At 40.4% G+C, this 16,794-nt stretch overlaps 1 protein-coding gene across 4 annotated transcripts in view; it reads right to left on the minus strand.

Moving 5' to 3' along the window:
• Fam169a (family with sequence similarity 169 member A) overlaps nucleotides 1–16,794 on the minus strand; it is a 60,646-nt gene that overhangs the window by 29,894 nt on the left and 13,958 nt on the right. For all 4 annotated transcript variants that reach the window (XM_041663310.1, XM_041663312.1, XM_041663309.1 and 1 more), the window contains exons 2-4: nucleotides 4,549–4,683; nucleotides 2,835–2,934; nucleotides 2,348–2,433 (exon numbers count right to left, since the gene is read on the minus strand). In XM_041663310.1, the coding sequence (XP_041519244.1) occupies nucleotides 2,348–2,433; nucleotides 2,835–2,934; nucleotides 4,549–4,680 (318 nt within the window). In that variant the 5' untranslated portion in view covers nucleotides 4,681–4,683. The remainder of the gene's footprint in view (nucleotides 1–2,347; nucleotides 2,434–2,834; nucleotides 2,935–4,548; nucleotides 4,684–16,794) is intronic.

Here is a 16,794-nt window from a genome sequence, read left to right on the forward strand (position 1 = left end):
TTCCTATTTAAATTTATTTGTTCCTACTTATTTTTTAGAGACTGTCTCAATGAAGTCAAGGGTGATCCTGAACTTACTTGAATTCCTAATCCTCCTGTGTTCCACCTCCCAGGTGCTGGGATGTATAGGCATGGCACCACACCCAGTTTATGCAATGCTGGGATCAAACCCAGAGCTTTGTGTATACTAGACAAGCCTTCTACCAACTGACAAACATCCTCAGTGTGGTGCTTTGAATGGAAAATTGTAGTGATAGGAGCGGCGGGGCTGCGTTCCCAGCACCCCTGCTGCCTGGCTAGCTTATGCCCCGAAATAATTACACGGACACTGTATACTTTTAATCACTGCTTGGCCCATTTCTACTAGCCTCTTCTAGGCTAACTCTCGCACCTGGACTAGCTCATTTCTAATATTCTATGTAGCACAGCTAGGTGCGCTTACCGGGAAGATTCTAGTCTACATACATCCTGGGTTGGAGCTTCATCGCGTGTGTCTGACCAGGAGCGGGGCATGGCGTCTCTCTGCTCCAGAGAGCAGAGCTGTCAAGTCTCTGAGCTCACTTCCTCTTCCTCCCAGCATTCTGTTCTGTTTTCTCCGCCTACCTAAGGGTTGGCCTATCAAATGGGTCTAGGCAGTTTCTTTATTAATAAGAAATCACTCCCACATCAGGAAATGTCCCCATAGGCTCAGGTATTTAAACACTTGGATCCCAGTTGTTGGAGCTGCTTGGGGAATTTACGTGGTGCAGCCATGCTGGGAAAGGACGTCACTGGTGATGGACTTTGAGATAATGTAGCCTTGCCCTACTCCCAGTTGCTCTCTGCTTTGCTACCTGCAGTTCAGGGTGTGATTTCTCAGTCTCCTCCCCCAGCACCACGCATGCTTGTTGTCATGCATCCCTGTCATGATGGACTCTTATTTCTTTTGGACCTGTAAGACCAAATAAACTCTTCCTTCTGTAAACTGCCTTGGTCAGGGTATTTTATCACAGAAAAAAATGGCTAATGTACCCAGGTTCCATCTTTGTTTCTGGATTCTGCTTTTCAGAGATTAGTCCCTTCATTCAGCACACTGAAAATGGTAAGTATGCCATCCATGAGCTCCAGGGAACTGGTAGTGTGATGAACAGGACAGAAAAGGGGGCAAAGTCTTGTAGCATGAGCCTGGGGACCTCCGCCTATATAACTAAACCTAACTTTGAGACACAGGGCTGTAATCTTTATCGTATTGATTTAATTTTACCCCAACAAATAAAACAGAGGAAAAGGTCTGTAACAATAATATCCCTTGCTCAAGATCATATGTTTATAAACAAGCTATTCTCTCCTGAGAATTTACCATTTTTCCTTACTAGCCAGAATCTGATAGACCACCTGGTCTTCCTGCCCTACCCCTACTGACTTCTCACTTCTCAGAGGTGCCACTGTCAGATGGACGGGCACTGAAGGTCAGTCTTACGTCATCCTCCTTTCCCAGTCCACACATGGAGGCTTTAGTTTCTCCCCGTGCGTAGGAGAGGAAGAGACATCTACTTGTCCTGTCCTTCTCTATCCTTTAGCCCTCCTGTGGATGTCTGCCATACCTCAGTTCTATTTCAATTTCACGGGACATTTACTTTCTTTATGTACACTTTCACTGTCAGAGCTGACAAATTACACTCTTGCACAGCTCCCTACACCTATTTTATAACTTCATACATGCTTAAAATTCCTTCTTCATCTATAGTAGTTCAAGACTAGACTGAAATACAAAGACTGGCAGATATCCAGATGTGTATTCTCCCAGTTTCTGTGAGATGGGCTTCTTATTCTGCAATCTAAAGGCATATTCAAGTATAAATACAATATCCAGAAGGAATAATGTTTGGTATATTACTCTCCTAAAACTTCTTTGTATGAATAAATAGAATATGCAGAAGGATGAACCCTTATATATTTCTTCCCTAAAATTCCTTCCCTTTGAGTTGGATGTGTCTCTCAGCGTTCCAAACGCAGAGTAAGAAATGATATCAGGAACTGCAACACAGCCTATGTGAGATATCAAATCTGATGGCCTTAGTCCTTCCAACTGGAGTGCTTCAACTGCAACCACCCAACCCTAGGCTCTCATCCTCCGAATAGAGGGTCAGAAGCTTCAGGAGAGCAAGGCCAGGCAGGCAGCCTCAGTAGCTAATCCAGGGGTTCATTCTTCTCACCTATTCAGAAAAGGAAGGGTCATATAAACGAAGTCCTGGTTTCACCATAAGAAACCCCAGTTCAGTTACTGGGTTATATGAAAACGAGGGAAATGTCAACAACTTTGAAGCCCATCACTTTATAGGACTCACTGAAGGACATGAACTGATTACCTGCTTTAGCCCCTCTCTGGAAGGGGCAGATGTTCTCACAATATCATCAACGGCCCACCACTGGTCAACAAGGTAAAGTGCCACAGCTAAAACAGAAAAATGACCATTAACACTTAAGTCTAAAGGGTCAACAAGACAATACTGCTACTTACTAAGGATTACATACACACCTGAAATACACCCATTCTTGTTTGCTTTCCTTTTATGCCATATTGAGAATCAGAACCAATACCCCTCAAGTCCAGGTAAGTGCTCTCTCTACTACTCAGCTACGCCCTTTCCTCATCCTGAACTCACAATTTACACTTAACTTTTATTTTACTTCATTAATTAAATGTTTAATTACAAGCAATTAAGAACTGCACTTTTCTAAAACTAAAATTTGAAAAAAAATTTTACAACAAATTATTTTATGTAGTTTCTCAGTAAATTCCTAACAGTTTGAATTCAAGATCCTCAATTTACAAAAATGAAGCAAAGAAGAGACCTGTGAGTGAATCCTCAGGTGCAAAGAGAGCAAGAATTTTCTGGGCCTGATTCCCACCATAAAGAGGCACAAAGCCCACATTTGACAGGCTAATAGGAATCTGAAATAAAAGATAGTTCAAGATTAGTGGAGAATTTAATAAAAATAAATGACAAAAAATATCAAAGGATTTACCAGAACTTAAGCTTTTCTCAAGTGTATTCTATAACAGAGCTTCACTGCACACAAGATAACATCCCTAGTCTCTCCTAAAGAGAACAAACACAAACAAGCAACAGTAAAAAAAGAGGCTTCTCTTCTGCAAAAATTTTCTTGTGGAAAATAAAAATTTGTTTCTATAAACATTCCTAGAGGCCAGCCATGCTCCTGAGGAGAAGCAAATGTCACTGAAAACGGTCTACAGTTTATTATCACCAGATTTCACAGAGGGACATACTTCATTTCCTAGTAAAAGGATCAGTTAAGTAGACTGATGCTTCAGCGAGGAACGTACAATACTTGAACAAAGCTGTTTTCACTGACCTAGCATTACTTTTCCAGAGCCAGTCAATTTAAAGAATGAAAATTACTGGTGCCAGCTGGGCGGTGGTGACACACACCTTTAACCCCAGCACTTGACTCAGGAGGCAGAGGCAGGGGGATCTCTGTGACTTCAAGGCCAGCCTGGTCTACAAGATCTAGTTCCAGGACAGCTAGGGCTATTACACAGAGAAACACTGTCTCGAAAAACAAACAAAAAATGCTTGTGCTGGAGAAATTGTTAGAAATTCTTTACATGAGGGCAAATGAGATGGTTCAGGGGGTAAAGGAACTTGCTTCTATGTTTCATCACCAAGTCCCACATGGTAGGAAAAAAGAACTAAAACCTGCCCTCTAATTCCACACATGCCACCCCATACAATAAAAAAATTTAGATCTTAAATACTCCCAGAAGCAAGTTCTGAGACCTGGAGCTATTGAGAAATCTGGTCATTTCAGTTCGTAGTGGAATTTAAATGACTCCAAGTCTCAAAATAACACATCTTCTTGATCAAAATCACAAAATTTTCAAAGGTAAGAAAAGATTCATGATACAAAAATGTAATTTTGAGCCTTACTGTTTTTTTTAATTAAAAGGAAGTTCTAAATTCAAAATTCCAAATCTAAAATAAATTTAAGTGACACTACTTTGACATGGTGTCTTGTCCTAACAATAGTGGTAAGTGCCTTACCTTTAAAACTAAAGGCAAAAAAACAAACCCCGAGTAATCACCTGTGTGTATCTTGACAGTCAGACTGGGAGGCGGCTCAGTGGGAAAAGCACTTGCTCACTCAGCAAGAACACCTGCGCTCGCTCACCTAGTAACCACATACCATTCCCCTTGTGTCCAGCAAGGAGGTGGATGGGGCACAGAAGGATCCTGAAAAAGCTCACTGGCTAGTCTAATTGAAATGGCAAGCTTCAGGTTTGGTCAAAAACCCTGTCTCAAGGGAATAAAGTATAAAGCAGTAGTCTTCCGGCCTCTGTTTGCACGCACACCAAAAACCCTGATCTGCCACTCAATTTGTTCACATTGATTAATCACTATTAGCACATTTTATTGGAAAATTTCTGGTAAATATTTCAAAATTGAATGATTTTTTTACACTAATATTTTTAAAAAGATATTGATTTTGTACATAAACTGCACTGAAAGGGTAGTTTTTTTTTTTAAATCATTACAGAATGCCTTACCGTAATATTGAGAATAGAAAACCACTCTGGATGTTCAGGGTCTGCACACCTTAAGTTGGAGAGATAGTCCTCAGCAGAATTTTCCAGTTCCTCATGTGTGCAGTTATCCAGCAGATCCACTGGGAAGGCCATCCTCTAACAAACATGAAACAACACAGTTAGAATGAATGCCATCTTTTCTTACTCCAAAGAATTAATTAATTAAAAATAAAACTACTGGCCGGGCGGTGGTGACGCACGCCTTTAATCCCAGCACTCGGGAGGCAGAGGCGGGCGGATCTCTGGGAGTTCGAGGCCAGCCTGGTCTACAGAGCTAGTTCCAGGACAGGAGCCAAAAAGCTACAGAGAAACCCTGTCTCAAAAATCCAAAAAAAATAGGCTCCAAAACCACAGAGAAACCCTGTCTCGAAAAACCAAAACAAAAAAAAACAAAAAAAAAGAAAAGAAAAGAAAAAAAAGGGGGGCTGGAGAGATGGCTCAGTGGTTAAGAGCACCGTCTGCTCTTCCAGAGGTCCTGAGTTCAATTCCCAGGAACCACATGGTGGCTTACAACCATCTGTAATGAGATCTGGCGCCCTCCTCTGGCGTGTGGGCATACATGGAGGGAGAATGTTGTATACATAATAAATAAATCTTAAAAAAAAATAAAAAAATAAAACTACTGTAATGTAACACCCCTATTTTATTGTAAGGAGACTACCATACTTCTGCTCCACTATGTCTAGACAGATAGCTTGAGTCTGTTCATTTAGGCATACAAACATCAAAAACTTTCTAGCATTATTCATTCATATTAAAAACAGGCAATAAGACCAGACATAGTGGCTCACACCAGTAATCAAGCATTCTGGAGACTAAGGTAGGAGATTTGGTTAGTTTGCGGATATCCTGGACTACACACAGAGTTCCAGGCCAGCCCAGGCTACTGTGTAAGAACTTCTCTCAAAATAACAACAAAAAAAAATTAGCAATGAAACAGGAATTCATGGGTATGTCTTTAAATGTTTATATAGTTATAAGACATGCACATATGCTCATACACATAAAAATGTATGCATAAATACACTTTACATACCCTCAACATAAAAGTCACTATAAAAGGACATGGGGTTGGGGCTGGAGAGATGGCTCAGTAATTAAGAATACTTGTTGCTCTTGCAGAGGACCTAGGTTCAGTTTTCCATCACCCACATGATTGATAGCTCACAACCATTCATACCCAGGCCCAGGGGATCCAATACCCTCTTTGACCTCCATCAGCACCAAGTACACATGCAGTACACATATATACATACTTGCAGATAAAATACCTACATACATGAAAAATAATCTCATTTTTTAAAAAACAAGGGAACTTTCTGGAATGACACAAATCTTCCACAACAAAATGCTAGGTCCATAGTATGATACATTTTTTTTTTTTGATTTTTCAAGACAGGGTTTCTCCGTAGCTTTTTTTGGTTCCTGTCCTAGAACCAGCTCTTGTAGACCAGGCTGGCCTCGAACTCACAGAGATCCGCCTGCCTCTGCCTCCCGAGTGCTGGGATGAAAGGCGTGCACCACCACTGCCCGGCTTGATACATATTTTAAAATCAAGTTAAATATGTAAAAATCAAACCAAAGAAATAAAAATATAAGTTCAGTCCAGCTAATAAACGTTACAAACCTGCTTTAAAAAAAGAAATCACTGTACAGCCTGGGTGGTGGTGCACACCTTTAGTCCCAGTACTCAGGAGACAGAGGCAGGCTGATCTCTGTAAGTTCCAGACCAGCCCGGTCTACAGAGCAAGTTCCAAGACAGCCAGAGCTGTAATATAGAGAAACCCTGTCTTGAAAAACATTTTTTAAAAATCACTATGTATGCACAAACCACTATATTATATACACTTACAACGTGTGAATTTTGTGGTATATGAGATATATCTCATATATAAATGTCTGTAGAGAAAATGAAAAACAAAAACCAGTCTAATCTTCACTTTGTTCCTTTAGAACAAGGCATGATGGTGCACACCTTTAATCCCAGCACTTAGGAGGCAGAAACAGGCAGATTTTTGTGAGTTACAGGCAAGCCTGGTTTACATAGTGATTTCCAGGCACAAAAAGAAAGAAAAACGAAACAGACCATAAGTACAACTATAAAAAATTGTTTTGAAATTAAAACCAGAAAAGGCAATCTTATTTACAATATCAAAATTAAGCTTAAATTTATCAACAATATAAGGGTTCTCCCCAAATGGCTTAATATAATGCAATATGACTGAAAATACCTTTGTCTTTTTCCCTTGAATCTACTTGATAACTGTTAATATAAAAGAGCAAACAAGCAACATAGATAGGAAAACCCTTAAAAGTCAGAAATAAAAACACTTCCGTAATTGTGACATGACGCAGTCACAAAAAATGAATGAACAGAACAAGATACAAAAATTCATCTAAGAGCTTTGAAAATGGAGTAGATAACATACTTCCATCTGTGAGAAAAAGGATTAAATAAAACATTAGTTTTGCTGACTTTTTAACTTAGAATTTAATCTTTCAGGATATTCTCTATTAAAACTCCACTCTACACGGCTTCTGTTGAGGAACAACTGCTTCTGTATCCACCAGTTAAAATGCACTGGGTTTTGTTTTGCTGTATGGAAGGCTACCATATACAACTTACTCTATTGCTGAAGGACCGCTCAGCTAATTTCAGTATTCAGCAACGCTGAATAAGCCCACTGAGAAGGCCTATGGACTCTTTAATTACACATGCCCTCCTTTGTTAGGTCTACACAGGCATGTTCATTCATCTTACTAAAACCAAGAGACAAGCAGATCATATATCCTGATATGATACACAATTGGTCTAGTCAACGGTTATTTATTAATTAATGATTAAAAAAGTATATGGCTGGGCAGCTGTGGCACACACCTTTAATCCCAGGCAGAGGCAGGAGGATCTCTGTGAGTTCAAGACCAGCCTGGTCTACAAGACGTAGTTCCAGGACAGGCTCCATAGCTACAGGGTTTGAAAAAAAAAAAGTATATGAAAAGTCAAACATACACAATCCACAAAATTCAAAGTAAGAGTTTCCTCAATAAACTTGAGATAGGGAGTTTACAATTTTATTGTTGTCACTATGTCTCTGGCTGACCAAACCTTTCCTGGTGCCTGGAATGCAGCCCTTGCTATCGCTATCCTCCTCTTGGTGACTGAAACAGTTCCCTCCTTTGTACTGAGGTTTCCTCCCAGACAGACAAAGCTGACTGTTGGCTCGAGGCTCTGGTTCTTTATCAATGTTAAAATCCTTGTGTATCCTTCCCACGTGTTGTATCTCAGTCTTCTCAACGTTTACTTTCCCACTAAGGTTTTCACTGACTCTACCACTCTATTTACCACGGTTGCAGCTAATTTGGACTTTCAGCAAATAGTGCTTTATCGTTGGTGAAACGCAAGCTATTGGTCTGTACACAACCTATCTGCAGTCTATCTCCTCATCCTCTAAGGCTGCTGCTATTATTAATTCCAGGAACAGATTAAAGAGTGGTGGTGAGAGGACGCATCCCTGCAACAATCCTAAGATTGTCTTAAACTCATCACTTAGTTCTCCACAGACTTTGACTGGTGCAAAGGCATTTTCTAGTATTCTTATGATTTTCTCTGGGTACCTGTAGAACCATATTATTTCTCAACAACAACAAAATTACAAGTATATGAGACACTTGTCTTGAGCTGCCTTCTTTACTACTCTGAAACCTGGACAATGAAACACTTCTCAGAACAGCAGCTGAATGTGTTTAGGATGGCATGTCTCAGGAGGGTTCTAGGTGTCACACGAAGAGATAGGCTGTGCAATGATGACATTAAGAAACATCTCCATCTACAGAAGAAAGTGAACTACAGGATTTAGCAATGGTAACTGAGAAACTTCAGCCATGTTATGAGAATGAATGAAGGCAAATCCCCAAAGACAGCACTGCTTGGTAGAGGGCACAGGATAGGGTGAGGAGGGAGCCCCCCCCCACCCAAAAAAAAAGCACGCTTGGTAGACAGGATAAAGGAAGACTGTGGAACCTTGGGCATGACAATAACACAAGCATCTGTGACTACTCAGGACAGGAACAGCTGGAGAACCACCCTAAATGGGCTGCCCATGCATGCTTAATCATGGCAGGACATAGATGATGATGGAGTTTACAGGGAAAAAAGTAGGAAGTAACATAAATTCAAGGAAATTTAAGAGACATACCAATCCTATGTATTCTGGGTTTTTGTTGTTGTTGTTTGTTTCTTGCTTTTTCAAGACAGGGTTTCTCTGTGTAACAGCCCTCGCTGTCCTGGAACTAGCTTTTGTAGACAAGGTTGGCCTTGAATTCACAAGAGATCTTCCTGTCTCTGCCTCTGCTTCTCAAGAGCTGGGATTAGAGGCTTCTTGTGTATTCTCAAGGGGATCCTGATCAGTGTACTCTTGAAAAATGACATGATAAAAAGTTCAAGAAAAATAAAATCGCAGGGAGTTGGAGAGATGGCTCAGTGGTTGTTAAGAGCACTGACTGCTCTTCCAGAGGACCTGAGTTGAATTCCCAGCACCTACACGGCAGCTCACTGTCTGTAACTCTAGTTCCAGGGGATCCACCACCCTCATACATATATACAGGCAAAATATCAATGTACATGAGATAGTTAAAAAAAATAATTGTGCGCCGGGCGATGGTGGCGCACGCCTTTAATCCCAGCACTCGGGAGGCAGAGGCAGGCGGATCTCTGTGAGTTCAAGACCAGCCTGGTCTACAGAGCTAGTTCCAGGACAGGCTCCAAAGCCACAGAGAAACCCTGTCTCTAAAAACAAACAAACAAAAAAAAAAACAAAAAAAATAATTGTGGGGCTCCAGCAACAGCTCAGCGTTCTTCCAGGGGATCCAGATCAACTCCCAGCACTCACAGGGTGGCTCACAACCTACTGTAACCCCCAGTTCCAGGGGATCCAACACCCTCTTCCAGCCCTTACAACCACCAGACAGGCAGTGAACAGCTACACATACAAAGCACTCACATATTTTTTAATTAGGTGAAACGATAACCTATGACAACTACTGAGCTACCAGTTTTCAGAGAGTAAGGACAAAGCTAGGATATACTGTCCTGCTCCAAGAGTTCCCTGATTCATACACTTTTTAGTTTGTAAATTTAGTGTATGTGTCCATGCCATCGCTTGCAAGTAGAGGTGAGAGGACAACCTGTAGGGAGTCAGCTTTTCCTTCCACCATTTGAATGCTGGGGACTGTGGCACAAATTCTAATTTGTCTTAATAATAAAAACCCAGAGTCAGATATGGGGTAAAATGCTGAAAGATCAGAGAAGTAAAGGAGCCAGCCACTAGAGAGACTTTTCACCTCTGCCGATTCCTCAGACCAAATGGGCAAGATCCTGTGGAGACAAATCCTCACACTGAACCCTCAGACTGAATACTGAGCTCATGTCTCCTCCTGCCTTATATTCCTCTCTCTGCTCAGCCATCTCTCTTCCTGTCTCCACCTCCCTCGTGCTGGGATTAAAGGTGTGTGACTCCCAAGTACTAAAATTAAAGACCTGAGCCGCCACCACCTGGCTCTGTTTCTCTTTGAGACTGGGTCAATCTAGTGTAGCCCAGGATAGTCTTGAACTCACAGAGATCTGTGAACTCTGCTTGGATAGGAGAGGTGATTTCCAGAGGGTTTGAAAAAAAATCCAAAGTTGAAATATCAAAAGTCAATTGTTTCAGTCCCTAAAAATGGATTGTAAACAGGGCATGAAAAAAACAATGGTTTTTTTTTTTCTAAGCATGATCCAAACAGAAGGCATCTCCCTTATGAATTACATAGAAGGTGTGGCAAGGGCAGGCATCGGACTAATGAATGTAAATAACAAGGGGCAGTTAAAGAAACTCCTTGCCATCAGAAACCACTCTGGTAGGCTATCTTGTCAAATTCAGTTGCGCTGTGTCCTGTCACAGTGGAGGAAACTCCTTCCCAGAGCTATTCAAGAACCTAATGCCTATTATAAAAAACCATACTGCTCTGGATGATAGAACAGCTTTAGAAAATAAAACAAAAATTTTAGGAGAAACTATAAATCAAAATTGATAAAGGTTAGATTTGAACAAGAAAACGAACTCTTGATTAGAAGAGGAGATAGCGGGGCTGGAGAGATGGCTCAGAGATTAAGAGAACTGACTGTTCTTGCAAAGGTCCTGAGTTCAATTCCTAGCAACCACATGGTGGCTCACAACCATCTGTAATGGGGTCTGGTGCCCTCTTCTGGCCTGCAGACATACATGGAAGGAATGCTGTATACATAATAAATAAATAAATATTTTTTTTAAAAAAAGAAGAGGAGATAGTTCACCAAACAGTGTGACTATTCAATCCAAATTAACTTTTAAAACTAACAAGTACTTTCATTTGATCAGATAACTTATCTAAAGGGAAATTCCCCAATGTTACAAGGGAGAGGGCCCCTTGTTTGTCATGGTCGCCTGGCTAGCTTACACCTAAAATAACCACACAGAAACTGTATTAATTAAAACACAGCTTGGCGATTAGCTCTAACTTCTTATTGGCTAACGCTTACATATTAGTTTAACCCATCTCCATTAATCTGTGTTATCACCACATGGCTGTGGCTTAACAGAGATTCTAACCGGAGTCCATCTCAGGCAGAAGATCCATGGCTTCTTCTCACTCTGCCCTTATTCCCAGCATTCAGTTCTGTCTTCTCCACCTATGTTCTGCCCTATCAGGCTCAAAGCAGTTTCTTTATTCATTAACCAATGAAAGCAACACCCCAAATTTAGAATTGAGGAAGGGTTTTGCTTTTGTCTTTTCAGGAGAATAAAGGCATCCAACTAAGTAACTGGACAAATGAGACAAATCATTCCAAAAAAAAAAAAAGTCCCAAGAAAAAGAGTAAATTGGCCTATTGATATATTACATTCAACAAGATAAAATTTCATAAGTCTTCCCAAATATTTGTTTCTGCTTTTCTCTTCAGACATATAATGCAAATGGTCTTTTTGCAGATACAGGACCCAGCCATGACAAGCTTAATAGAGGCCTGAATCTCAGTAGTTTACCCTAACACAATACCTGGTTCCAAGAAAGACCACAAACTGAGATGACCCACCAGGAACAGACCACCCCCTTCTATGATATAAAAGTTCAGAGTTTAGCATTTAATAGAGTTCTGATAAGCTGGTAGAACAATGACTACTTACTGCTTAGTCACAAGCTTAAGATTCTGGATTTATCTTGGTTGCCATCTATATATATATAAACTTAAAGCTGCTTCTCATCAGGCCAAAGATATCTCTGTCCAGTCTATCCTGGCTCTTAGGACAGAAGAACAATGTACATGCTTCTAACCCAAGTCTGCAGTTTCTGCTAGTCCACCCCTGCTGTTTTACAGACACCCATTACCTGCTTTATTCTGCTATGTGGATTTCAGTACAGATTGGTGATACTATTATCTAACACTTTTAAGTCCTTTTGTAAAATAAAAATTTATATAGGCAAAAAAAGAAAAAAGAAAAAGAAAGGAAAGGAAACCTTGGATCCACTTCTCACAGGACAGAAGGATTCCAGATAAGCACAGCCTAAGTTTCCTCACCTATTTCTGAGGATGATATTTTTCTCTCCCCTGGTCTTGGGACTCCTCCCCTTCCTGAAAGTTTCAAATGTAGTTATTTTCCTCTAAGTTCATAAACTTTAACTTCTGTTCCTAGTTTAAACTTGTCTCAACAAGTTTCTTGAGCAGACACATTCAAGCAGCAGCTGCTTGACTACAACCTGCTCCAAATGACTGAGGGCCCTGAACTTGCTGAAAGCTGATGCAGGCAAGTCCAGTCCGTGTAACTGCTCCCAGTCTCTTCAGCGCAGCCAGAGAACCAGCTACTGCTGGTAAATGCCCCACTACCTAGATTCCCTCCTTACCTTTGACAGCCTTTTAGCCTTCTTGGGATCTGGTAACAATGTCAGCTTGAAATAGTTACAGAAAAGAACACATTGTCCCATGCTCCCTGCCCAGAATAGGTTGAAATGCTGAGACAAGGGGAACTCCCTAGCATGGAGGACAAAATGGCTACCTATAATGCCCATTGACATATCAGGAAAATAGGCCCAGAGTTGTTAATTAATGGACTTATCAACTAAAATGGTTCTACAATAAGACAAGACACTTTGGTTCTTTATGCAGAACCATACAGGACATTCAGGATTACAATTGCGATTTGGTTGTACTCAAAGATCAGAGCTACAGAGGCTGGTGGCAGAGGATGGCCACTGCCCTAGAAAATCTGTTAGCTAAGGGTTCTTAGATCCCAATACTATCCCCTGAAGCCCCTGAACAAGCAGGACCCATGATTGGGGTCTGTCATGGGTACCTATGAAGGGAAGGAAGACAGGACCCAGCCAGGACAAGGCTTAATAGAAGCCTGACTCTCACTAGTTTACCCTAAGACAATACCTGGTTCCAAGAAAGACCACAAACTGAAACCACCCAAGGACAGCAGACCTGCTCCAGTCAAAAATTAAAGCTGGCTTTGGAGTTGGAGTGTGGCTCCCTCCGTCTCTAAACCCAAGTATGCTTGTTAAAGTAAAATTCAAAATCTCTGTCTCATGTCAGAAGAGCCACCTGATATGGGACAGAAGAAAAGCAAAAAATTAAGGACTATTTTATTGCCACTAATCTCATAATCTTTTAGGTTTATATTGACTCTTCAACAGCTTTTCTTTTTTCTTATTTTTTTTTTTTTTTTTTTTGCTTTTTTGAGACAGGGTTTCTCTGTGGTTTTGGAGCCTGTCCTGGAACTAGCTCTTGTAGACCAGGCTGGTCTCGAACTCACAGAGATCCACCTGCCTCTGCCTCCCAAGTGCTGGGATTAAAGGCGTGCGCCACCACCGCCCGGCCTCAACAGCTTTTCTTAAGGTATAAATTTATAATATTAACATATTTATATTCTAAGTTTACTTCATGATATTTATGGTCATAGAGTACTAACTAATTCTAGAAAAAGGTTTCATCTACCTTCCTGTACATGATTTCGGGTCTGAGTCTCTATTAGTTTTCTGCAGTGAACCATGACCATGCCTAACAGCGATCTTTGAAGTCTCCAAAAGAGGCAAACGGGATCTCTGAATTCAAGGCCACCCTGGGCTACACTAGATTGATCCAGCCTCAAAGAGAAACAAGGCCAGGCTGTGTTGGCTTACACTTTTAATCCCAGCAGTAGAGAGGTGGAGACATAAAGAGATATGGCTGAGCAGAGAGAAGAATATATGGGGAGAGGAGACAGGAGCTCAAGGCATTCAGTCTGAGGACTTATAGAGACAGGATACCTCATTTGATCTGAGGATTCTATAGAGGTAAGAACTAGCTTTCACCACCACCCACCCCATAGCTGACTCCAGGTTTATATTATTAAGATCAATCAGATTTCATACGACAGGGGACTAAACTCAGGTATTTCAGCATGGTTATCACACTCCTTTACCACTTAGCCACCTGGGCCCCACCCTGACCCCATTTTTATTTACCTAAAATAAAAACTAGAAAGTCTAATTTTATACATACATAGCTAAGAGAGAGATCCAGTAAATGTCATAAATAGCTGAATATATTTTTCTGAATTTTGAAACTATGATGAGGAGGCTTTTTTAACCACTATGTGTACATTAAAATGAAATTTTAATTTTGTCTATTTTTTAATCAAATTGATTTTTTAAGCCAAAATTTATCAAGACACTTAAACACAAGTGAAGTAAAAATAAGTATCTAAAATTTCTATTTTAGGAAAAGAAAAGTTTGTGAAAATATATGAAAATAATATCACGGGATTTGCTTTAGAGAAAAAACAAACTCTATGATTTTCAGAGCTATCAACCAGAATCTTAGGTAGATAAAATATTATTAGGAAGGAACAACAAAGCCGGGCAGTAGCACACACCTTTAATCCCAGGACTCAGGAGGCAGAGGCAGGTGGATCTCTGAGTTTGAAGGCAGTCTGGTCTACAGAGTGAGTGTCAGGACAGCCAGAGCTACACAGAGAAACCCTGTCTCAAAAAACCACACACACACACAAACACACACACACACACAAAGAAAATATTAGCTCTTTAGTAAAACAGCTTAATTATCAGCTTAGGTGATCTTTTTTCCTGTCATAAACTTAAATTGTAAAAAACAAAATACACTAGGTAAATACCTTATCTTCCACACTGAAAGCAAGAGAGAAGCCCTGGGTTGGCTGGGCAGGAGGAAGGGAGGAGAGGAAGCAAAAGCAGCAATGAAAGCCCTGTTTATGGGTTGTTCACTGTGACTCACGGCAAATGGAAGAGGACTAGAGTACAAAAACAGCTCATTCTCCTTCGTTCTTAAACCTTTACAGACAGAATGAGGTTTCTAAGCAGAAACATAATTCCAGGGCTTGCTTTTATTGTCAATTATTATTCCTTTACTTGTATACACAATTTAATTAAAGTAAAAATAATTCTCTACTCTAAATACCTAATAACAACTAATCCACCACTGGTTTTAACAAGAAAAAATACTTCTTTAACTCTTGAGGCCTAATCGCATCCACACACCCTACCTTCTAAGCTCTCCTGTGTTCCAAGACTGCTCTATACCCACTTTTCTTATTAGCCACTCTCAATGCTAAACTTCATTAAGCTTGAAAGTCAGTAGGAAATACTAAGTCACATCATATTCAGGCTTTAAAGACAGTGCTACACTTAACACATTTATAGCAGTCATAATTTGAATGTTGACATAATCATTTAAAAACATTTCCTAAATCGCTAAGGTGCAGATTCATGCCATTTTATTAGTGAAGGGATTCACAGTTTAAGAAACTTGACCAATATCACACCACTAGTAAAGCAGGAAAAATATGGACCCAGACAACAAAATACACTTTCCATTAGTTATTTAATATGCAAAATCACATCAGTAATTCTCATAGTTGTATAAATTCTTTTTGTTAAACTATTGTAACTATTTTATAATCTAATATTCTATGTACATATTACATCCAAAAGAAAACTAGAACTGGAACTCTGTGACCCTGGGTCAGCTCCGCACTTTATGGTCATAGGCAAGTTACTTACCGTCTTTAGGCTTCTACCCCTCATTAGTGATGCGATACAATTGGACAGGCTAGTTCTAAAGACCTTTAAACATCTAAATTAGTTTTTCCCCAAATTCTTATAATTAGAAAAAAAAGTCTTAGTGGCTGACTTAGAACTACATAGCGTATTAGTGGTTCTGCCCAGCTTACAAAAGCAAGGGAAGATGTGAGGTTTGGGAGAGAGGGAGGGAGGATGTTATGATAAATCTCTCAATTCTCCCTCTTATTTTTAAGCTTCTGTTCAATGTTACATAACTGTAAAGCTGTCAGGTCAAATTCTGTCAAGTACTTTAGGCTCTGCCCATGAGATAAACCAAAAGCCTAAACAGATTCTACATGACTGAGAAAGCTTAATGCACCCATAGGCCAACTAGCTCATCAAAAAACTGACAGAGTGGACAGTGAAGTGTAAAAATTGTCCAAATTAATTTATGAATTAAACAATGGTATGCTCTGGAATGCTGGCCAAGTGGTACAGAAACATAAGCAGACCTCTCACAGAAGAGCTTCCAGACAGCCACCAGCCCCAGACACTCTGCTCTACTTCTCATCTTTTCGCCCCTTTTCCCTAGATTTATAAAACTGTGGGAAAGGATGACACTACGTAGTTCTCAAGACACTACGGAAAAGCAGAGTAGGAACAAAAGACCCTACCACTGTCATTTCCCTCTACTTATTGTTGATTACTGCTGGTCAACTGTACCTTAAAAGCAGAGGGGCATATTTCTGTATCCATTTTATAAGTATTACATGATTTCCATAGGCTTCTGTGGCTGTTTGGGGGCTTCTGAGGGGCAGATCCCAAATCAAAGTACAAACATTTGAGGTGGAAAATTCTGAGAAAACAATTATCACAATCAATCCGAGTCATGACCCTGCCCTGACTCACAATTATGTCATCTTCAAAAGCAGGTTGAGTTCTAGGCACCAATCAGCAATGCTCTCAACTCCACAGAAAGCCAGTTTCTAACCTTATGATTCTTTACGCCTCCTTTTTCTCCCCAACTCCCATCCCTAACCAACACAAGCCCTGTAGAGAGATCTTCTCAACTCTTTATTCTAGACCCCATGCCCTCCACAGGCCCTAAGGCCCAGATGC

This window comes from Microtus oregoni, unplaced genomic scaffold (assembly GCF_018167655.1).
Source record: "Microtus oregoni isolate MIOR12 unplaced genomic scaffold, Mior012 000014F_ref0000157, whole genome shotgun sequence".
Taxonomy (NCBI): domain Eukaryota; kingdom Metazoa; phylum Chordata; class Mammalia; order Rodentia; family Cricetidae; genus Microtus; species Microtus oregoni.